This window comes from Dreissena polymorpha, chromosome 8, assembly GCF_020536995.1.
Source record: "Dreissena polymorpha isolate Duluth1 chromosome 8, UMN_Dpol_1.0, whole genome shotgun sequence".
Classification (NCBI taxonomy): domain Eukaryota; kingdom Metazoa; phylum Mollusca; class Bivalvia; order Myida; family Dreissenidae; genus Dreissena; species Dreissena polymorpha.
Window position 1 is genome coordinate 32,054,818 of NC_068362.1, and position 25,077 is coordinate 32,079,894.

The following is a 25,077-nucleotide window of genomic DNA, read 5'->3' on the forward strand; positions in this document are numbered from 1 at the left end:
AAATTAAACGTTTTTAATATATTTTTTATACAAAACATTTTTAAACAGGATTCCTATTGTTTGTAAGTGCATGTTTGACTTCATTGTAAAATTCACATTATCAAGTACTATTGACTTATATAGCTGTATAATAAACTTTAAAAAAACAACATGTTTTGTCTATCTGAACAGTTTGGTATCTTTTAGGTAAATTTTGATGTTTTTTTTGCGGGGGATGTTACTTTTGTCATTGGGAAACAGCCTGTAACATGCTGTAATTTTGGTCAAAAAAAAAATGTTCACGACACAGATTTCTGACTGTCTCTTAAACACGACTGATGCTGTTTTTTATGTTTTGTATTTTATGATGTTATCCACATACGATGTACTAAAAAGTCTTTTTCTATTTCAAACACTTGTATGTTAATAAATACCCCCATATTCTCTTGATGTAAATTCTACGATGTGCCGTTTGCATTCAATGTATTTTGTACATAAAGTAGAATACTATAATTATTGATTAAAAAAAAATCCACTATAAGAAAGAGTTAAGGGGACAATAGACAGCCTAACGAAAGTCCAATTATAAATCCAGGTATTGTTTGAGATGTGCGTATTCAATAAAAATGTCTGCCATGCTATTGAAACAAAGTTCTTCAAGCTATTGTAAAAACATCATTTATATGTGCCAGCGTGATAACTTAAATGGCAGACAGACGTTACAATAGATTAAATGCGATTAGAAACTCAGAGACATTGTAATTAACAATTATGCACGATCGATTTATCGGACGCTTACTTCATCGATAAGAATGTCTGGCGAGTAGTCGAAGTTCCGCCTCGTCACGCCTACTTCATAAATCTGACCAATCAACGTCGAGCTGTTACCTTTCACTGAAGACGGTATCTGCCCGCTATATGTATAGTAGCTGAAGTTAATATGTCACTTGTTGAACGCTCGTGGGAAATTAGTGTTGCCTTAATATCTGCAATTGTGTATTTATTTCTGTCAATATCTGTCAACCATCTATCTATCTCGTGTAGTTACGGCTAGTGTTTCATCGTTTTAAAGAAATCATAGCTGAATGTTATGATAGAAGAAGCAGTGGTTCGGAGTGTTCAATACTACATACCAGTGCAGTGTAGTAAATACGTTATCTGTGTACAGTGCAACAATTTCAACGTTTTCATTGACGTTTTTACAAGTGAATGTTATTGTCTTAATTCATAAAACACCGATTTGGATTCAAAATCGGAATACTTTATGTGTTACTCAAGGATATACCCAGGGTTGTTCTAAACACCGTCCATAGGTCCCAGGTTCGTGACTGACCATGGCCGGGCGGCCCCGAGGTCCGCTTGGGAGAATCCTCACCCTTGTACTGCTCGGCATTTCCTGTGTATATGGTAAGGTCCAGACTTCTAGTTTACTCACAGATTTCGACGTGTTTAATAATATTTGTTGATATCTGATTAAGTATGTTATGAATGGTCATGAATGTAATTATGTGTAGTTATTAGGAGGGGTTATTATATGTCAAACTCAATATGAATATGATCGTATATTTTGAGTCGTTTTGCTCGATATAGAAACCATACTATAACATAAGAAAATGCTGTTGAAGAATGGGGACACACCTACAACCACATATTTGTTTCTACTAAGATAGGTGAACTAATCGAACTCCTATCTGTTGACCCCGGGTCGCTCTAAGCTGTACGTATGTACTCATACAAGCACAGAGCATTCAAGAAAAACTTAATGGTAAGAGCACTATTTATTCCCTGCAAGGACATTGTATGTTATACTACAATATTGGCAGTATATTTGATAGTGTTTATATTAAATACTATTATACACGAAATTGCCATAAATATTCTACCCTGTCCAAACTATATCGTTGGATAGTTATAAATGATCTTAAATGTTTGTTACACTTTTTAAGAGGTATTCTTTAATGTTATCATGAACAATTATAAACTCATAATTTATTAAATGAGTATATTAATTATTTAAAATAGTAATGTATAAAAATAGCATACATTCACAACTAAATGTGGCGATATACAAGGGTTATATGTTTACATGCCAAGCCAAGTATATCTAAATCTTATCTTTATTACTTATTTATGTAAAACCTGGATCTAAAAAACGTAATACTTCAAATCTCTAGTATTAATGGCGAATATCGCAGCAGTTATTCTTTGTGCATCTCAATATATTTAAGTATGATAATTTCACGAAAACAGATCAATTTCAAAGACAGTCAGTTATTATTTGTAAGAAGGAGAAATTAAATATTAATGGCGGAGTTAAAGATAATTTCCTTGCAAACTTGTGGTTACACATTCGAACTGGCGATAAGACGATTGAGACATGTTATTAATGATTTGAGTCGCGTTCTCAGAAAACTGGGCATAATGCATGTGCGTAAAGTGTCGTCCCAGATTAGCCTGTGCAGTCCGCACAGGCTAATCAGGGACGACACTTTCCGCTTTTCTGGTATTTTGCATTTCAATGAAGACTCTTCTACACGAAAATCCAGTGAAGACAGAAAGTGTCGTCCCTGATTAGCCTGTGTCGTCCCTGATTAGCCTGTGCCGACACTTTACGCACATGCATTCAACCCAGTTTTCTCAGAAAGCGACTGATATAAGATAATACTGCTATTGTACTCGTAGTTATTTAAATCTAATGACCTGGTAAATTTTGACAACATAACGCGACATACAAACACAATCAATTAGAGGAAATTCATCTTTATAGTGATGTAAAGCATTCTTTTATTTCGTTTTGTTCTTGATTTACAATGGATTATTTCTCCCAAATTTAACCCATTTATGCCTAGTGGACTCTTCCATCCTTCTAAATTGGATCATTTTTTTTTCCAAAATTAGGGATGTCTAGTATATTTATTTCTATATTTAGAATATTTCTTTCATAAATTCCTTAAAGCAAATAGCGCAGACCCTGAAGAGACGCCGCATCATGCGGCGTCTCATCTCGGTCTACGCTGTTTGCCAAGGCCTTTTGCTAGACGCTAGGCATAAATGGGTTAAGAAATACGGAATAGTTATATAGTATTCTAAAATTTGTCGAAAAGTATTAATAATTTATTTACGTATTCACAATGTCACTCTTCTAGATAGTTATGTCTTCGTTCAATTTCGTTAAGTTTCGTGCTTATCTTTTGAGTTATTTTCCTCGGACAGATTGTTGCACATGTATATGTTGTTCTGTTACGATGTAGGAAACATAATCTCCTTCCAATCTCTATTCACTAACAACAAATGTGCTCGTTCCGAGCGACAACGGACTGTATCGTATCCATACATCTCTGTACCGTCCCCACCCCCCGGGGCCAATATACGTTATCAGACACATTGTCTCCTGTGACGTAATCAAAACCGACGCATCATGCATAATATTATACAATTATCATGTTAGGTGATTAAAGCTATTCCTGTTAAAATGTATTAAGATAATAACATAAATTATCAATGGCGACGCCTTGTTTAGGTCGGGACGACGGATCATGCGTAATATTACGCATTTTACTTGCAGGTTATGCAATAAAACAACACTATTTTAGTTAAAACTTGAAATGATAAAATCTTCAATTTACAAACATCATACAATGTGTAAGATTTTTATGGCCGTGCTTTGCTATACATGATTTAGTGTACACTGAATGTAGAATCAATTTAAATTGTTTTCTGGAAAGTCGTATGTTTCCACTGCGTATTATCATGAATCTCATATCAATAGTATTTATATAGTATATAGTGTTTATATTTTTCTTTTATTGAACATTCGGTAGCTTGGGTTAAACTTAACCCATTTATGCCTAGCGTCTAGAAAAAAGGCCTTGGCAAACAGCGTAGACCCAGATGAGACGCCGCATGATGCAGGCATTATTGCATGATGCATAATGCATGATGAAGGAATTTTTGTAAGAAATATTCTAAAAATAGTAATAAATATACTTGACATCCTTAATTTTGGAAATAAATCTATCAAATTAAAAAGAATGGGAGAGTCCACTAGGCATAAATGGGTTAATATATCGTGTTATTTCGTGTGTGAGTGAGAACGTTGAGCAGTGTTAGAGATTGATCTAACAGCCTGTGTGAGTGAGAACGTTGAGCAGTGTTAGAGATTGATCTAACAGCCTATGACCCTCTAGGCTCCTTGAATGACATATTTATTCATCTGGAGCATGGGAACCAATAATGGATCAATATCCACAAACTGTCCGTACTCAGAAATCGCTATGCTGTATCGATGTTTCTAGAAAGCATTCTGCAATTTCACAAATACCGAAATGAAATGAGTCGCGTTTTGATAAAACTGGGCATAATGCATGTGCGTGAAGTGTCGTCGCATAATAGCCTGTGCAGAACGCACAGGCTAATCAAGGACGACACTTTCCGCCTTAATTGAATTTTTGCTTCAAAGAGACTTAATTTGAACGAAAAATGTAATAAAAGCGGAAAGTGTCGTCCCTGATTAGCCTGTGCGAATTGCACAGGCTAATCTGGGACGATACTTTACGCACATGCATTAAGCCAAGTTTTCTTAGAACGCGTCTCATATTTGCTATAAACGTTCTCCAATTTCACGAAGCCCGAAATGAAATGAATTTTTAATAGGTAACTATGAAAAGGTTGCTTTTAAACAAAGCGTTTCGTTTGAAGCATGCTGTCTCGGTAAATAAGGCGCAGCACCGCGTGTTATGTATTTGGCTTTTGTGTCAGTTCTTTCACTTCTCTGGGACGGATTGTTGTTCAAAACCCGGCCATCTGGTTTGTCATGACTTTTAAACAAACTGCGAAAGCAAATGTCTGCTGTTGTTAGCGGGACGTTTCGTGCCCATCTGCTTTCTGGTGACAACAACATAATGGTTTTCTGCCAGCACTGCTTGATTGACTTGGACCGCCTTTTGTCTGCGCTCGATTTTGCAATCCTTCCTTAATCGATTACTCCATTATGTTATCTCTAACCTTCGATTGATTAATCAACTCTGTTGATTGTTGCGAAAACAAACGTAAAATCGGATCAAGTGCTTGATTACACACAGCGATGGACGCTTTTTAAACAGATCATCAAAATCACTCGACATTTCTTCAGTTTCCATTAGCGCTGTGTGCTTAATGCCAAAGTTTATTTTTGTACATTTGAGCGCTTTGTACACACTAAAAACCGTCTTCAAAAATTGGCTTGACAAAATGTGTCTTGTTCTGAGAAAACTGGTCTTAATGCATGTGCGTTACGTGTCGTCCCAGATAAGCCTGAGCAGACCGCACAGGCTAATCAGGGACGACACTTTCAGCTTTTCTGACATTTTACGTTTAACTGAAGTCTCGTCTTAGCAAAAATTCAATTTAGGCGGAAAGTGTCGTCCCTGATTAGCCTGTGCGGACTTCACAGGCTAATCTGGGACGACACTTTACGCATATTCGTTATGATCAGTTTTCTCAGAACACCACACAAATGAACTTAAATGTTATATACAACTGTGAAATCTTAATTTGCATGTAAAACAGTTGTCGATCTTGTATTTTTTCTGCCTATACTATGGCTTTAAAATATTAGTTTCGTCAGTTCATAAACAACGATGGTAAATGTAAACCTTAACAAAGAAACGCATTTAAGTTTCGAATAAGCACCCGTAATTCTTTAATCGCGACATTTCCGACAAAATAATCAATGAAAATTACGGATAATTGACATCAAATTTATACCGAATTCTGAAAGTAAAAGGTCTAAATCAATCCAGATGAACACGCGCTTTTTGCGTACAATTATCTTTACCTCGGGGCAATTTTCATTTTCTTCTCTCTTTGCGGCGACATCAAAAACATTGAAATCACTTAACTTTGAGCCAGCCATATTTTATCATATTTATCAACAATACGTAAAAGCATTTCAGTTTTTATGGGATTTAAGTTTAATTATTTTGCAGTAAACTACCGTCCCATTGCCCGTATACCACGACGCGCTCTTTACGTTTGAAAACGCACTCATCTTTTTAGAATTAACCAAAATGACTTGAATAATACATAAGCCGCTTTCTGAGAAAACGGGGCTTAACGTATGTGCGTAAAGTTTCATCCCAGATCAGCCTGTGCAGTCCACACTGGCTAATCAGGGACGACACTTTCCGCTTTTATGGTATTTTTCTTTTAAAGGAAGTGTCTTCTACACGAAAATCCAGTTAAGGTGGAAACTGTCGTCCCTAATTAGCATGTGCGGACTGCATAGGCTAATTTGGGACGACACTTTACGCACATGCATTAAACCCAGTTTTCTTAGAACGCGTCTCATATCACGAGCATTGCTCTGGGGAAAACGGGGCTTAATGCTTAAAGTGTCGTCCCAGATAAGCCTGTTTTATGGCAAAATTTCGGTTGTATGCGAAAACTGTCGTCCATGACAAGCCTGTGCGAACTGCACAGGCTAATATAGGACGCCATTGTACACACGTGCATTTAGGCCCGTTTTCCCAGTACGTGGCTCAATATTTACTGAACTCTTTGTTAATTTTACGTATGTGTCGTTAATATGATTTAAAGCACTGCAAAACAACGAACTGTTCCCGTAATTTGGTCTAATATGACATTCGCGCCGTCAATCTGTAATATTCCTTTTTTATAGCAAAATCTAAGCATGTCTGATTTGATTCATGTAATCACTTTTATACGACCGGAATATTAACTAGTATGAAGCGCCTAAGCTCTATCCTTTTATCATTATCATCACCAGCTCAGCGGGGTAAAGCGGGATAAACTGTCATTATGGCATATTTATACGGCACGGGCCTTATTGTATTGAAGTCGGCTGCAAAAGACCCTCAGGGGCGCCCTTTCAGCCCCTCGGTCGGGGTCCCACGGGCGCTCGTCACGGCCCGTCAGCGTCAGGCAGCGTCCGTCTAGCTGTTGAGCGGTCTTATGTAGTTATGAATGTGATAACAAAATTAGGCTGCACATAAACTTATTTGTAAATTTACTCGAATGTGATATATTTTAAGATAATGTAACACTACGATGATAATATTGATGATGATTCTAATAATGAAAACGATTGGACGATTATTATTGTTATCTTACTACTACTACTACTACTACTACTACTACTACTACTACTACTACTACTACTACTACTACTACTACTACTACTACTACTACTACTACTACTACTACTACTACTACTACTACTACTACTACTACTACTACTACTAATAATAATTATTATTATTATTATTATTATTAGTAGTAGTATTATTATTCATGCGTTATATGATAACCTTTTGATAACAACACAAAAAACATGTACATTATTAAACGGATATATTTTGAGCAATCGCTTTGCGGTAAAACAAAACGTCGCCAAGGAGCCGTTGAAATGAAACCGGCGGCAATTAATGTTCAGACATCGACAGTCGAGATAAACTTAACCTGGTCCGACCATGTAACTTCAGTTGAGAGCCCATTAGGGACGCATGATCGAGTTGTGTCGGGGATATTTATTCGCTCATTTTAATTGTTCGACTTGTTTATTACTTATATGATTAATAAGCGAGCGTCTGTTTTACGTGCTGCCCTTTATGTTTGCAATGCAGTTCGCATATGAGTTCGGTGTAATACAGAATACGAGTCATGTACATCAAACGACTTCTTCCGACTCTATTGCGGGGGGGGGGGGGGGGTAAAACACGAGGGAACGTTGCGTACCTGACTGATGACGTCGCAGTCTGGAGCCTGGAGCGCCTTGGTGCGCCGACCCGATGTCTGGTGTACCGAGACGGCGGTACAGTCGCGGCTGATCTTGATACGCCCTATAGTTTTTAAAATAAAACTTTATTCATTAGCGTGCATTATTTCCTCATTACTCATTTAAGTGTTAAGTGGTAATATAGTTTTCGCTTTTATTTGAATGCTTTACTTACTGGTATGATGTGATCGGGACTAAGACGTTATTTCCTTTGACATCTCACAAAAAGGCGAGGTAGGTCGGCCAAACATGTCTTCATTACCCTTGTTTTACAACTAGTTTGTATGTTTACAATAATTACATTAGATAAAATGGCAAAAGAAATTGCCGAACCCATTACGAAACTTTCCGACCCTCAAAATAAAAGCTTTTACGACTTTTATTGAATCTTAATTATTTTGTTACATTATGCTGGTCGTCCACGTTGTTCCAGTCAAATCAGAAGAATATAAAATATTAACCATTAACAGACGTGCAGGGAGTGCTTTATTACATGTTTTTGTCACAAGATTCTCTAAGTTGGAGCCATACAAATGATGAACAGTTTCCAATTCCAAACTCAAAGGCCACAATGTTTAAACCATTTCTTTATACTGTTCAGGCTCTAGGTACATATCCGTACATATCCGCATGATCTATTCAGTATGTAGTTCCTTTCCGGACCGTGTAATTATACAAACTTAAAAGTAATTAATAGGCCCACTTAAGATAGCAAGAATACCGTCTCTGTTTTGAAGAGAACTCGCGTTGTGTAGTCTTAAACGAGAAAACAATTAGAGAAAACAGTTTTATGACGTTGCGAACAAAACGCTATTCTGCGTGGGAAACCCGATCCATTCGGTCTTTGTCGCCCAATGCATATTGAGAAATGGCCGGGAACCACTGGGCCGGAACCGGCAGTTAGTTCCCCGGTCCTGTCGTCACCCGTCTTGAAACAAACCGACCCCCGGCTGCCGTTATTGCATATCTCGATGATCAAGTTTCAGTGTTTTAGAATCAGTTTTATTCGTATGAACACATGCTTGAAAACAATTGGTTTGGAGTTAAGTTACAAACACTCTGTGTGTCTGCTTGCTAAGTATTTTTCTCAAGTAGTTATTGAGTATTTGTCAGTAACGGCTCTGTTACTAGTGTATTTTTGTTTCTTCCTAATTGTTTCTAAACGTTTTAAGTGTTTAAAACAAGACGCGCGCTCTGATGTATACATGTTTGCACGTATGTAAATGTCGAGTCGTTAAAAAGTTGAGAACGTCGCCGGTTTTCGTTGAACGTAATAAATCACGCCCCTGACGTCTGAATCGAGCCCCAGGCGGAAAACGTTTTGCGATGAACCAGACGTTACGGCAGCGGTGTTCGCGTTTTACAACCGTTACGGAGACGTTTGTCTCCAACTGCGGTCGGTGATCACTACTGACGCCTACGTTGAGCACATGTTGGTCTTTTCACCGCTTCTGTTTATAAAACAATAAGTATTACTCATGTATTTTATCTGCTTGATCTAGCCAATATGTATAAAACGGTCTGGGAAAACGGGGCTTAATGCATATGCGTAAAGGCTAGTCCGTAAAGGCTAGTCCGCAGTCCGCACAGGCTTACTATAGACGACATTTCTGCCTTAATTAGCTGTTTCTTAGACTTATTTTTGAAACATATATAAAAGTTGCAATGATATTTGTAGAAGAAATATGTAATGTCAATTTTGTGTCAGAGTTGAACATATATCGGCGTGTATTATACATGCACTTGTTAAAAAGATTTACTATCCCTCTCAAATACATTCTGTTGCAAAGGTTTCACTCGTTATCTAGATCTGGTCAAGTTTAAAACATGGCGACCGTTTAATTGTAATATTTACGAACAATTGTAACGATGCTCTGCTCTGTTGATGCCCGTGCTATATTGCGCACTTTTATGCTGATGTTTACATTGATAACACTGGGTCCCCGCCCTAGTCATTTTTACTGCTCACTCATCCAGCCGGTCACACAGCCCCCCCCCCCCCCATCACTCCCGGACTATATGAACATGTACTTAAGACTTAACCTCCCACTTGATTGATATCCACTCAGCGTTTATTCTTTCTAAGTGACTAGACGATATTAACAGAGTGGTTTCCGTGTACGGCTCGGCGCGATGGCGCCTATACAAGTGTTTAAATGTCCGATCTCCTCTCAATCGCCAGCACGTTCACTGACTGCAACCACAGATACGTTGACATGTGTGAATGCTCGCTATTTCCCGGGAAGTGTCCTATGACAATGACCACAGAAAATAGCTATCACGATGTGCAATAACTATATATTTCTTGTTCTTTAAAATGACTTTTTAGTCCCCTACCGGTTTCACCGGAGGGGACTTATGGTTTTGTCTCCGTCCGTCCGTCACACTTTTCTGGATCCTGCGATAACTTTAAAAGTTCTTAATATTTTTTCATGAAACTTGGAACATGGGTAGATGGCAATAGGACATTATGCACGTCATTCATTTCGTTCCTACGTCAAAAATTCTGGTTGCTATGGCAACAAATAGACTAGAAATACTGCTGAAAATGGTGGTTTTTCTGGATCCTGCGATAACTTTTAAAGTTCTTAATATTTGTTCATGAAACTTTAAACATGGATAGATGGCAATATGGACATTATGCACGTCATTTCATTTCGTTCCGACGTAAAAATTATGGCTGCTATGGCAACAAATAGACTAGACATACTACTGAAAATGGTTGTTTTCTGGATCCTGCGATAACTTTTAAAGTTCTTCATATTTTTTTATGTAACTTAAAACATGGATAGATGGCAATATGGGCATTATGCACGTCATTTCATTTCGTTCATACGTTAAAAACTCTGGTTGCTATGGCAACAAATAAACTAGAAATACTGCTGAAAATAGTTGTTTTTCTGGTTCCTGCGATAACTTTTAAAGTTCTTAATGTTTTTTCATGAAACTTGAAACATTGATAGATGGCAATATGGACATTATGCACGTCATTTCATTTCGTTCCGACGTAAACAAATCTGGTTGCTATGGAAACAAATAGACTAGACATACTGCTGAAAATGGTGGTTTTCTGAATCCCGCGATAACTTTTAAAGTTCTTAATATTTTTTCATGAAACTTGAAACATAGATAGATGGCAATATGGACATTATGCACGTCATTTCATTTTGTTCCTAAATAAAAAAATTTGGTTGCTATTTCTGACAATGGTGGAGCCGGTAGGGGACTTACATTGCTTGACAATAGTCTTGTTTTTACTGTCAAGATTTTTTCCTGCTTTTCATTCAAATCGCATGGATTTGTAAACGCAGGTTTGAGGTCTTCGTATAAGAGCCTCGTTCTGGGAAAACTGGGCTTAATGCATGTGCGTAATGTGTTGTGCGAAACAAGCCATCGCAATTGACACAGGCTTAAAGAGACGACAATTTCAGCATAAACTTTATTGTGTTCCTTAAGATATTTTTCAAACGAAAACTTCCATATAACCGGAACGTGTCGTCCCTGATTAGCCAGTGTGGACTACACAAACTATTGCGGCGACAATTTACGCACATTCATAAAGTCCAGTTTGGCAGTGATATTTTTGGGGCTGTTATGACCATTAATGTAACATACTGTTTTTTTATCTGAACGAAAAGTGAGAATTTCTTATTTATCTTTCAGTGTAAATGTAATTACAATGTATGCGGATAAAAACGCTATTTACATGTAGGTAGGAAATCTTTGGTACAAAGGCTGTTCTTAAAGAAAGAATGTAATGTGACCGATTTGACGGGCCGTAAAGACGATAAGATCTATCAGGAAGCGGATTGGACTAAACCATGCGGCGGTGATTGTCTCTAACATAAATACGAGTGGCCAGCGCTGGAGGCCGCGAGGTGGCGCCACAAGATGCCTGCGGGTGGGGATTAGCGGAACTTGTTTAGCTCTACATAAGTAGATACAGATCAAGAGACTTATGGTGAAATCAAGAGGGGATTATTTTAAAGGAAGATTAGATTTTGTTCACTTATTGTCGTTCGGTCGATTTATACGGATGACCTGATCAAGTCGCCAAATCGTCGCGACAGTATTTAACGCCGGTATTTTTGTTGTTATGATATAAGTGGCTGTAAATTCAAAGCGCGATGACCCTACAGCGTGTCCGGATTGGACAATCAGTGTACGACATCACCCCACCCCTGCACAGCTGTTTGACTGGGGACTGGGGGACGTAGCTAAAAACGTCATAACTAAAATGCATGTATGTTCGTGTTTACATACTAGTAATTATAGTGTTTATATATTGCGGCCTGTTATTGTTTAACCACGTTTAATAATAATTCCGCTATTTAAAATCATCACAACAGACGCGGCAGATTCCGCTCAAGAGCTCATGGAAGTAACGAGATGTGGCTGTTGTTAAAGGCAATTTGCGACTGTAAGCCATTTCACGGGAATTTTCACTTTCCACCGAACTTCGACAAAAGGCGCGCCGGTAGCCGCTCCATTGATATTGTCGGCTGCGTGTTGCATTCCTAGACAAACAGATGGGTTCTCACCGGAGTCATTACAGTCGAACGAGAACTTGACTTTAATTCCGCGGTAATTTGACGGTAATTTGTATCTAACTCGAAACAAGTGCTCTGTTTGCATCACGTTGCTTACATAACCCGGGGAAACGCTTTCCCATCATTGGGGTTGATATAGAGCGAAATGTTATCACTTGTAAGACTTGCTTTCACAATTATTATAATTTTCAACAATTTTACGTGGTTTCGTGTAACGCTCTGGCTTCCCAACCCAGCGGTCGCAGGTTTGACAGTCCGCTTTCACATAATATACTCCATCGGAGCCTCACTCTGGTAAAACAGGGCTTAATGCGTGTGCGTAAGGTGTCATCCCAGATTAGCCTGTGCAGTCCGCGATACTTTCCGCTTTTATTGTATTTTTATGTCCCCCACTATAGTAGTGGGGGACATATTGTTTTTGCCCTCTCTGTTGGTCTGTTGGTCTGTCTGTCTGTTTGCGCCAACTTTAACATTTTGCAATAACTTTTGCTATATTGAAGATAGCAACTTCATATTTGGCATGCATGTGTATCTCATGAAGCTGCACATTTCGAGTGGTGAAAGGTCAAGGTCATCCTTCAAGGTCAGAGGTCAAATATATGTGGCCCAAATCGCTTATTTTATGAATACTTTTGCAATATTGAAGATAGCAACTTGATATTTGGCATGCATGTGTATCTCATGGAGCTGCACATTTTGAGTGGTGAAAGGTCAAGGTCATCCTTCACAAGGTCAAGGTCATCCTACAATGTCAAACATCATATAGGGGGACATTGTGTTTCACAAACACATCTTGTTCGTTTTAAGGAAGTCTCTTCTAAACGAAAATCCAGTTTTTGACTTCACAGGCTAACCTGGGACGACATTTTACGCACATGCATAACGTCCAGTTTCTAAGTCAGATGGTCAGGCTCAACTCTGCTCTGAGGGCGATATTCATACATAGGAGAATTCAGAATTTTCACTCGATAAATTGTATACTATACACGCAAAACACTGCCTTGCGGACTGCCCCTTTTTGGCAGGGACTGCTGATAGACACAATGCAAATCTGTAACAGCCGGCGATTCGTAAATGTTAACATCTGTAAAATACAATTTATTGAGTTGCCTGTTCATTGACAGAAAAATGATCTCGATTTCCTCTGATAAATAATTCACTGCCCATGCAAAATTTAGCAGATTTTTTTCTTGTTGAAACTTACACCGTGTAATTGCGTCCCATTGAAAACACCGCAGTGCAGAACAATTATTGTGCGAATAGTATTTCTGACGGCGCACCGATGCTTCGGATTTTAAAATGGAAGGTGCTAAGCGGCAGTTGTAACGCTAGCTCGCCGGGGATTCCGCGTAATTCAAGCCTGATAGATGGCGCGTCCCGCGGCGCGGCGCCCGCCGTTACTCCGGCACGGATTTGATGTCGGCGGCTTCGTTTCGCAGTTTCACATTGCAATAAAAAACGTGTACATGTGGTGTCGTATGTTAACGAATGTCATCCCGGTAATTTCATATCATACGTGAACATTAAATACGTTTTTAGTGATGACATATAAAGTCATATTGAATTGGTCAATCTCGTTTTTTAAAATTCTATTGTGACCTATGATAGTGATGTCTGCACGAAATCTCGACGCGAAACTTGTGCATTTTTCCGTTCTCAGGAATATAATTAGTCTTGAGGCCCAAACTTTCTATCATGGCATCAGCATTGGAAATGTTGAGATCAGACAGGTTCTAGACTAATTGATCGAAATGGCACTTGACTCTGGGATACTGTAAAATTGTCCAAACAATTTGACGACGACTTTCCCCATAGTGAATTGAGGATTTCTTTTCTAACGAGGGACAACCGTCATAAAAACTCACAATTATGGAAAATGTTTAGTTCTAAAATGATCATAAATGTAAATAAAATCACCCAATTTGATTCGACAGTTTGGATTTTATTTATTTTTGATCTACCATGATTTCGTTTGTTTAATGGTGATTTTTGTCTAAGGAGTCCCATTTATTTAACTGCCGTCTGGCGACTTCGTTGTCGTTTCTCGGTTAGCTGTCTTATAATGTCGGCTGTTCTTGATTCCCCGTAGATCCTGGCGTCAATTCTCACCCAGACCTCGCGGTACCGTGTGTGGTTCCGCGGCCACTCAATTAAAGCCGGCAGTTGGCGTTCTAAGAACCGCGTGTGTCGTTGATTGACCGTTAACGACCGCCCAGGCCGCTCCAAGCATCTTAAGCCGCTGGACCGGGCAGTCTGAGAGAGAGCGGAGATTATTTATAGGGTCCCGGAATTGCTGCAATAAATGATAAATCTGCCACTTGGGGAAACTAATGTACGAATAATGCGGAAGTCGGCGCCAAATAAAAATCCTTAGAATCGCCGTGGAGTCGTTATTGACGGCCGTTAGCCTATTTTATGGTGTAGGGCTAACAGACGCTCGGATATGGCAAAGGGCTAAAATCTCTAAGTGACACAATGCAAGCAGCATTCCAGAATAATAATATGAATGTATGGGCAAGTCTTTAATCGAACATGTAAAAATGTATCGAGGTGGATTGAGAACTGTGTATTGTATTGCATATTATAGCATAAACAAAATGGGAGTACAACATACATCGAAAGGCTGATTTCACTGTTTTGTCAAAAGAATTGGGTCTCGCTTTAGAAAAACTGGGCTTAATGCATGTGCTCTAGGGTGTCCACCCAGATACGTTTGTTCAGCCCACAGAAGACCACCCCTTTAAACGAAAAGTTATTAAAGTGGAAAGTCCGTCCCTGATTAGCCTGTGCGGACTGCGGTCACTGATTAGCCTGTGCGGACTTCGGTATTGCTATCTTGGACAACGTTTTTACGCCAATCCATTAAGCCTCCGTTTCTCAAAGCGCGGCACAATCATAGGACCACTAAGTGCTGTGGCACAATCATGGGACCACTTAGTGCTGTGGCACAATCATGGGACCACTAAGTGCTTTGGCACAATCATGGGACCACTAAGTGCTATGGCACAATCATGGGACCACTAAGTGCTTTGGCACAATCATGGGACCACTAAGTGCTTTGGCACAATCATGGGACCACTAAGTGCTTTGGCACAATCATGGGACCACTAAGTGCTGACGAAAATTTCAGTTCAAAATGTTCGACATGGCGCTATCGCTGGTAAATATATTATCTAAACACCGGTTCGGGTATACGCTGTACACAAGCCTTGTTCGCAACGTTTTACAGCCATTAATTTCGCATCACACTGCGCGCACGAGATTCCGGGAAAATGGAGCCATTAAACCTATGTAATATTTGACTGAAAGCGAGACGGAATAAAAGATGAGACCGATAGACCTAGGCCGAGCTTTTCCTCGCTCGTAAATTATCGCAATGATTAAATAGCAGCACTGCGAGAAAGTTGGCCGCACGTTCAATAATATGAGCCGCGTTTTGAGACAACTGGGCTTAATGCATGTGCGTAAAGTGTCGTCCCAGATTAGCATGTGCAATCCGCACAGGCTAATTAGGGGCGACACTTTCGGCTTTTATGGTATTTTTAGATTCAAGGAAGTTTCTCATTACCAAAAATAAAGTTTAGGCGGAAAGTGTCGACCCTGATTAGCCTGTGCAGACTAAATAGGCTTATCTGGGACGACACTTTACGCACATGCATTAAGCCGAGTTTTCTCAGAACAAGTGTCATATAAGCCGCATTGAGAGAAAACTGGGCTTAAAGCATGTGCGTTAATTGTCGGCACTTTACGCTTGAACATTAAGCCCTGTGTTTGCATAACGAGGCAAGGGCAAATGTTTGTCGTCCGTGATGTCTCCATTTTGATTTCAGGGACTGTATTAAGTCTCCGTGTTTTTCTGTCCTTGTTACAAATGAAATAGTGGACCCCTTACAATTTCGTTGCAAGTTTGCATCAATTGTTTTTATGGAATAATATGTCAACAGCCACTTCTATAAAATTGTTGAGATTAAAGTGTCCGTGGAAAATTATCATTATATTAAAATATCCAGAGACTTAGCTAAATATATGGGCAGTACTGCGATAAAATTTATAATATTGGTAATACATAATTACGATATAATATGACAGTGGTATTATTTCAAGGAAACTTTCAATACTTTCATTAAAAGCCATTTATGCCTAGCGTCTAGAAAAAGGCCTTGGCAAACAGCGTAGACCCAGATGAGACGCCGCATTATATCTAGAAATTGTCTTAATGTAGAAATAAATATACTAGACATCCCTAATTTTGGAAATAAATTGATCCAATTTAGAAGGATGGGAGAGTCCAACAGGCATAAATGGGTTAACAAAAGTTAGTGCTACATCGACTTTGCGGAGAGGCATATGGCATCTCGTGCACGATGAATTGACTAGAGACTTATTATCGAGAAATCCTGTTAATTATGGATGTCAAATATAATTGTGCTGCTCAATGTTCCGCGCAGTGTCTGCGCCCCGCTCCCGGGCGTTGAACAGACCGATGGCGACCGTCGATAATTTTCTCCCGATGTCGGTCCGCAGGCAGAGTTCACTCGCAGCGCCGCCCTAGAAAATTAGGAAATTGTCAATTACCATTCGGTCGGCGGCTTTCACCGTACATATTAGATTAACTCTCCCGACTTGGTGTACCGCGTGAGATAATAAAATAATGAAATAATCATAAAGCGCCGTGTTGTCGTTAAGTTTAAGCGGTAGAAGAACAATTGTCTGGTGATTATGTAAATCAGAGACAACAGACGCTTGGTGAGGCCATTCTAACGAAATATTGATGAGCGTCTGGTTAAGATAGCTCGGCGTCACAAGATGTCCTGCGGGAACGGGTGATTGTTGTTGACAGTTGTCCTGCGGGACCGGGTGATTGTTGTTGACAGAAGCGGTCATATTTCTACTTGAAAAAAAAATACATAGATATTTCAGTTCAATACTGCGCTGACTACGACGTTACTGTCTCTGATGTACTACTGATACACGTTCTGGGGAAACTGAATGTAATGCATGTGCGTATATTGTCGTTTCATGTTTGCCTGTGCAGTCCGCACAGTCTAATCAGAGACGTCACTTTCCGCCTAGACTGGATTTGCTCTAAAAGGATACTCCCTTTACAAATCAATAGTAGGGAAATGCGTCCTACCTGATTAGCATGTACGGATTTAATTCTAGAATCAAACGCGTGCGACGTTTTCCGTTCTCAGAAATATAACTAATGGTCCAGTCACGGCATCAGTATTGGAAATTGTTGAGACCAGGCGGGTCGTAGACTAATTGACTCCGGGATAGTGTTAATGGTCCAGACAAATCGGCGACGACTTCCCCACATAGCGAATTCAATGTATAGTCGGATACAAGCTCATAATTAAAAAAATATGCAGTTTAACAAATTAATAAATTATATACATTTAAATAAAATGATGCATAATTAAAGGTATACACATGTACTTTAAAACGGTTACTTGAAAAATTAAGGGACAATCTGTGTACAGTATTTTCTATAAGACACGACTTACACCGAATAGTTGTCCTTCCGACAGCGTGATAACTGCGCAGTACGGCAATGTTCTTCCTAGGGTACCATAACACATGACCTCAATCATCGAGGTTATAATTTAATTTTCATTAATACTGAGGTAACATAAGAGCCTTTATGAATATTAATGATCCCAATGGCGAACACAAAAAATAGTGAAATATTGTTTGTACGTCGGGATAAGTAGAGTTCCGAATACGGTCTATTAACAAACGCGCACAGGAATATTACCGCCATCTTCGTCTTCTTTCAGGGGAGATTCGCTGTTACTGCAACGAAGGCAAATGCGTCACCTCCAGCTATATGTGCAAGTCCCAGCTCGGAATGTGCTTTACCCACACGAAGGTCAAAGACGGGGTAAAATCCATCGTTTCCGGTTGCGCCGATTCGCTTCAGGAGGAGCCGCGTATGAGGACGTGCGTTGGGAGCGGCATCGTGGAAGCGGCTGGAAATGAGACCCAAGGCGACGACGGGGGACCGGAAATCGAGCTTCACGACGCTGATAAAGTCGAGAGACAGGACGCCGTTTCCGGCGACACCGACGCGCAATCTGACGCGCCGGAAGTCGGTCTCACGTGCTGTACGCTTGACATGTGCAACTATCGAGACAGTAACGAGATCACGATAACGATAGGATCTAACCCGAACGACAAAGGTTAGTAATAAACAATTTATATATTTTTGTTTTCTATTACTATGTTTTGGGTTTTGAAGTTTGCGACTAAGCGACGCTGTCAATGACTTTGTAATTACTAATAATTATAAATAACGTGTGCTAATGAGCTGTAATATAAGCGCTTGTAAGTATGCGGTTTCCGCCGGCAGAAGTACTTCTAAGCGTTGAACAAGACGCCGAGACGGCGGGTCGCGTGGCGGTCCTTGTATATGAGACGTTTACAATCCTTCTAAACACGAAACAAATGTCGCCAATAATAAAACATGCAAGTGTACGACGATGTACACACACGTCTAGCGTAGCAACTGGTTTTTGCTCGTAAACATGATTTATTTCTCCGCCAATTTGTCTGTGAAGTCATGTTTTAGTGCGGGTCGCTCTTGATAAAGGCAGGTTTCGAAGAGGCTGTTTTCGCGCAGCGCCAATGCGCCGACGACTGATTCTCCGCTCTTGAAGATAGTGGAACCAGTCTGCCTCTGAGGCGACACTCCACTATGTTGCGACCTTGTGAATTAGCGATCACGGCTGGTCCTTTGAAGTTGATTATAAATCTATTATAACGAACTTATCACGGGACGAGTTGATTAATGAGCAGAGAGATGTTTGAGGGATGGGAAACAATCGAACCGAGCTATTTTGATTCAAGGCGGCGTACAAATCAGAAATATTTCCAAGAAAACGTATTCGTCATGAATTCTCAGCTTATGTCGCACTTTTTTATTTATTTGATAACATGTTTGTCATTTATTGCGTTTGTGTAACAATACTGTTTGTTTCAATGGCGCCTATATATTGGGGGGTAAATTTCGAGATGAATTTAAAAGGAAAATGTATAAGGAACGTAATGCTTAAATTGGGACATAATTGACCAACAAGATTGCATGTGCTTAAAATGTTGTCCCAGATAAGCCTGTGCGGATTGCACAGACTTATCTGGGATGACTTTTAACTCAAAATCATAAGGCTCCGTTTTCCCATGGCCAGGTTCTAATATGTGATAAGCCCCTTCTTCAAAGATTCATTGAGTCGTGTTCTGATACAACTGGGCATAATGCATGTGCGTAAAATGTCGTCTCAGATTAGCCTGTGCAGTCCACACAGGCTTATAAGGAACGACACTTTCCGCTTGTATGACATTTTTCGTTAAAAATTAAGTCTTTTCTACACGAAAATCCAGTAAAGGCGGAAAGTGTCGTCCCTGATCAGACTGATTAGCCTGCGCGGACTGCACAGGCTTATCTGGGACGACACTTTACGCACATGCATTATGCCCAGTTTTCTCAGAACACGACTCATATGTATTAAGCCCCTTTTTCAGAACAATTCATTGATCGAGAGTGAACAACCAAGCCCAAAAAGTTTGCGACAAGTCCTACCCCAGAATTCATGCTTTTTATTACGATACTTATCTACTACACTACAATATCGCATTTACTCCTGTCAGATACAGCATCGCGAGCCCCAATTTTTTGACCTCGGGCGCTAGGGTGGCGCTTCTTACATTAGGTGGCCCCGCAAATGGGCGCAGCGTTCGGCGATGTTTACCTTTTTCCGTCAGACACGAGTCGTCCCGGCGCAAACAAACCGGTAAACAAACTCGAGTCTTAATGGAGTGCTCAGGATCTGTTCCGTATTCAAGCCGACGTTAAGGCCTTTCTGTTTTATTGTTTGGTTCATTGGGAAATTAACTTTTAAAAATTTGACAACAATTAAAAAGTATTACGATTCAATAAAAATAACATCATTTGCTCACCAAAGGATATTTAACATCAAGTCTAAGACAAAGTCATTAAAGACAAGCGAGTCAACAACAACAAAAAATCCATCAATAACGTTATTTGAACATCTTTAAATGTGCAAATTAAAAACCATATGTCTTGTCGTTTTATATTCACAACTTTGCTCTAAATTGAGCCGCGTTTTGAGAAAACTGTCTTAATGCATGTGCCTAAAGTGTCATCCCAGATTAGCCTGTGCAGTTCGCACAGGCTAATCAGGGACGACGCTTTCCGCTATTTTGGTATTTTTAGTTTCATGGGAGTCGCTTCTTACCGGAAATCAAGTTAGGTGGAAAGTGTCCTCCCTGCAGACTACACAGGCTAATTTGGGATGGCACTCTACGCACATGCATTAAGCCCAGTTTTCTCAGAACAACGCTCAATTATATTCAAAGTCGGCGAGAAATTTTAAATTAAGTTCCCAACTGTTTTTTCACTTTCATTTATTTTGTTCAAACATTATGCGGTAAGGATTCCCGTAAAACCAAGAGCAAAAACGGTCGGCCTTAATGTATATCCATTAAAACAGAGCGGCTCTAAGGACAGTCTCTGTTTGATTTATAAGTCTGTAACGGACGAATTTATCTTCCATACCGTCTTTGCACAATTTAGAAAGTCCTCGAGTGTTTACACACTCCATTCCCCGCTCATCATTTGGCTATAAAGTAAATTTGTGACTCAATTTTTGCTTTGACACGATGGAATGCGCAGATAAGAGCGTTTATTCGGGGATTAGCGGGTCAAGGGAACTAATTCGATGCCATTTAACTTCGCGGTGATGACGGTCGATTACTCGTGTGCGTGTCCAACAGACGAGCCTCGCTCTGGGAAAACCGGGCTTAATGCATATGCGTTAAGTGTCGCCCCAGATCAGCCTGTGCAGTACGAACAATCCTATCCTTTGCTGTACTCTCAGAACCTTTCCATTATGTCGACATTACGTAAAACAGTATAAACACAGGCGTACAATAGTCGCAGTTTCATAGTATGACAATTAAACTTTTCACATCGAGTCACTTGAAAGTTCGCTTCACTGGTTTTAATAATAATGGTACAGTTTTCGAAATTACAGAATAAAATACATGATACAATTTTCTCCAGTAAGTTGTTTGGAATGTCAACGAAATGTCATCGGAACGATATCTTTCATATTTACTTGAATAAAGTCTGCATTTATCACTGTCTCGCGCGGTCTTTCATTAAATGACTTCTCTTTCAATAATGAGTTTTAAATGAGCTGACGGCAATCTGCGGCTACGAGATGATGGAAGATAAAGCACCGCTGTGATGGTTAGAATGGGCTGGCGCGGTGGGGAAAATGGGAAAACACAACCCGCGCTTTATCTCTACATCGGACCTATCAAGGCTTCCGCGTTAATCGGACCATCTATTAAAATTAAAGGGAATGCTGTTAGTTTTGTCGTAAAGAGTAAAACATTTGTGATTGAATATTAATTTTAAAAAAGCAAGTTTACCTTTGACATTGCAACTTGCATATATAATGAAGTCCAAATTTTGCAGCTGTCGGACCCGACCACTAAAATTAATGAAGTATATATTTGTTTAAGTCGTCAAAACTCCGAAATTTTCTTTGTTCATAAACAATCACCAATACGTAACCTCACATCAGTGTTCTCCCTCGTGTCCATCTGTTGATACAAGGGGTTAATGCTAAGAGCTCCATATTCTCATTTGAGTCTCGCTCTGGGAAAACGGGGTTTAATGCATTTGCGTAAAGTGTCGCCCTAGATTTGCCTGTGTAGTTTGCACAGGCTTTTCAGAGAGGACACATGTCACGTTAACTTGATTGTCAACTTGATTGACAGTTAAACTTGATTTAACTGTGTGCGGACTACACAGGCTAATCTGGGATAACACTTTACGAACATGCATTAAGCCCAGTTTTCTCAGAACGCAAATGATCTAAAATGTTATATGACTGTGAATTCTTAATTTGCAATCATTTTTTCATCGGGACCTGCTAATGTTGTTTGATTATAACAAAAACTGTGAAATGCAAGCTAATTGTGCGCCGTCATCGTTACTTGGTCCCGCTGCATCGGTTATGAGGTAAAAAACGAACTAGCATCCGAAGGTAACGCGTCAATTAATGTGGCGATGTCGCACGCAGATGTCGACACCACGGCGTCACTTGTTTATCAGTTGATTTAGGCAATTGTTTTATGTTTTTTAATCATCTTCTTTTATGAGCTTTTGACGTTCTGTTTTGTTTATTATAAAAAGTAAAAAATAACATAACATATATGTTTTTTCTAACTTTGGACTATTAGTATATTCATTCATTTCCAGGAGGAGGTAGCGTCTCATCGCGGCGAACGGAGACCGGAAGTAAGACACCCAAGGATCTCTGGTTCAAGGCTGCCGTGATTGCCGTCCCTATTGCCGGTGGCTTCATCCTGATCCTGCTGGTGCTTCTCGCAGTGCGCATGCTCAGAACCGACTCCCGGCAACACAAGCGGCTGATCCAAATCCGGCGGGAGCGGAGTCTCAACAAAGCGCAGCTTTACGTCGCGGATCATTTTATCGATCGAGAAAAAGAGAAACACCTGTTAGAATCGGCCCCGGATGTTCGGTGTGATAGCAACCCCCCATGTGATACTAACTCTAAACTGACCAATGGGCACGCGGTCAGTGACGGTCAAGGGAACGCTCGGACCGCCGCGGTTCATAGTCACAGCAGTGCCAAACGAGAACAAACTCATAGCCATTCCTCGCAGACGACATCGAAAAGCCATCGAAGTCATCATCATCATCATAGAGACCATAGTCATCAACATTATAAACAATGCAGCCCGAAGTTAACAACGCATAAAGACGGGCATACGTATGAACAGATTGTGTCGCCCAGTATCGACACGAGTCCGTGCGAACAAAATTCCGGAGATATTCGGACTTCTCCGTGTTCTTCCGTGATAATGTTCGGCAAGTCTAACGAAGCCGACATGGGTGGAGTAGGGTGCTCGAAATTAGGATAGTTGTGTACATGTGGAAACTTTAAAGGTCGCAATCTAAATGGTGCATATTATTTGAAAAAAAGATTGAAAAAAAGAAAACACGTGATTTGGATAGTGTCGACTGCCGTATTTATTGCTGATTGGAGGACAGAATCTTATATTCCCCAAAATAACCTTTGCACATTTCTTTGTTTCGCAAGTGGTTGTCGCCACTCTAAAAACAGTTACACTTTGAGTATGTGAACATTCGAGTCGGGCATAGTCTGGTCGTTTGAAATATTGTTCGTTTTTAAACGCGAGTTCAAACGTGTTGATACCTTCATTATGTGAACAAAAGCACATGTATACGATTGTTCTATCTTCATCGCACGATGTGTTATTATATGAGATGCGCTCTGAGAAAATGGGGTTTAATGAATGTGCGTAAAGTGTCGTCCCAGATAAACCTTTGCAGTAATCACTGGCTAATCAGGGACGACATTTTCCGCGTGTATTGTCATTTTTGTTTAAATGAAGACTCTTCTGACAAAAATCCAGTTTAGGTGGAAAGTGTCGTCCCGGGGACCACACATTACGACATGCATTAAACCCCCTTTACACAGAGCGCGACTCATATGCATATGTCATCTTTGTGAACATTTTGTAATTATATAATTGTGATGTTGGTACTAACATATTTACTATGCAGAACTGAAGTTAAGATAGGAACGTGGACCCGTATTCAAAAACATCAGATAGAATTGTCTTTGTCAAAACTTTCAATATTTCATTTTGAAAACGGCAATGCATTATTATTCATTGTTTATCCTATGTAATTTTATGTTCATAAACATGACTTATTATTAAATCATCAAGAAAATTCGTCACTAACACAAATGACTTGAGACTTGAACATTTTTCTTACAATAGCTAAGATGTTTTTAAATACTTGATCCAAACCTTGATATGTACTGACCACAATTTCTCATCACATACAGTCGTCAGCATTATACAAATGTATGTTGTTGTTGTTCGTGCGGACGTGCGCACGGACGTCTCTGCTTTCTAGTCTTTATGCTCGTGTGTTACATACCCCGGTCCCACTCCATATACTTGCTCGAGACGGTGGAACAATGTTCGACTCATTGCTCTAATTAATAGCGTAAAAAGACATACAATAGTTGTGAAATTGCGAACTATAAATTTACTATTTATTTTTAAAAAATGACAGGTTTATATTTTTGTCGCTATGTGTTTCCTTCCCAAATCCTTTATTCATTGAAGAGTTGGTATTTTGATAAATCAATTAATTCGTTCCTTTGTCTAATTGTTCTTTTCCTGTTTTACTTTCATGACCTCAGCACTGGCTCTACCCTGAAAATGGACTCGAAGTTGTCTCAGTTTATATTGTATTGGCAATTATAATCAATAAATGTAGTTGTAATTATCTTAACAACGTTATCAGTCCAAATTAATAGTGTTTGGTTGTAATATTTTCAAAGAAAAGACAATCAACTCAATCAGATTATTTACCTAATTGTAGTAGTTGTTTGGGTAAATACATTTCTAATTATATTAATTTAGTACAAAACTGTTATGGAATGCAACGCAATATGAATGCTATGCAAATGATTTTTTTTAATCACTTTCGAAATAAGTCAAACTTGAGCGGGTGGGGTATTTAATGATGTTTGATTCATGTCATATGCCAGGGCGTGGTACAGATTCGATAAAATCGATTTGTTGACATATGTGTTTTATATATGAACGTTGTAAATGTTATCATGTACTATGTTAATATATTTATTTCTATGACAATGAATAAAATGTTATTTCTTA

General features: G+C 39.5%; 1 protein-coding gene across 1 annotated transcript; it reads left to right on the plus strand.

The window, feature by feature from the left end:
- Positions 1-905: 905 nt before the first annotated feature.
- LOC127841395 (uncharacterized) lies at positions 906-25,077 on the plus strand. Its single transcript, XM_052370216.1, has 3 exons — positions 906-1,386; positions 18,084-18,485; positions 22,595-25,077. The coding sequence occupies exons 1-3, from the start codon at positions 1,314-1,316 to the stop codon at positions 23,278-23,280; spliced, it is 1,161 nt and encodes a 386-aa protein (XP_052226176.1). The 5' UTR covers positions 906-1,313; the 3' UTR covers positions 23,281-25,077.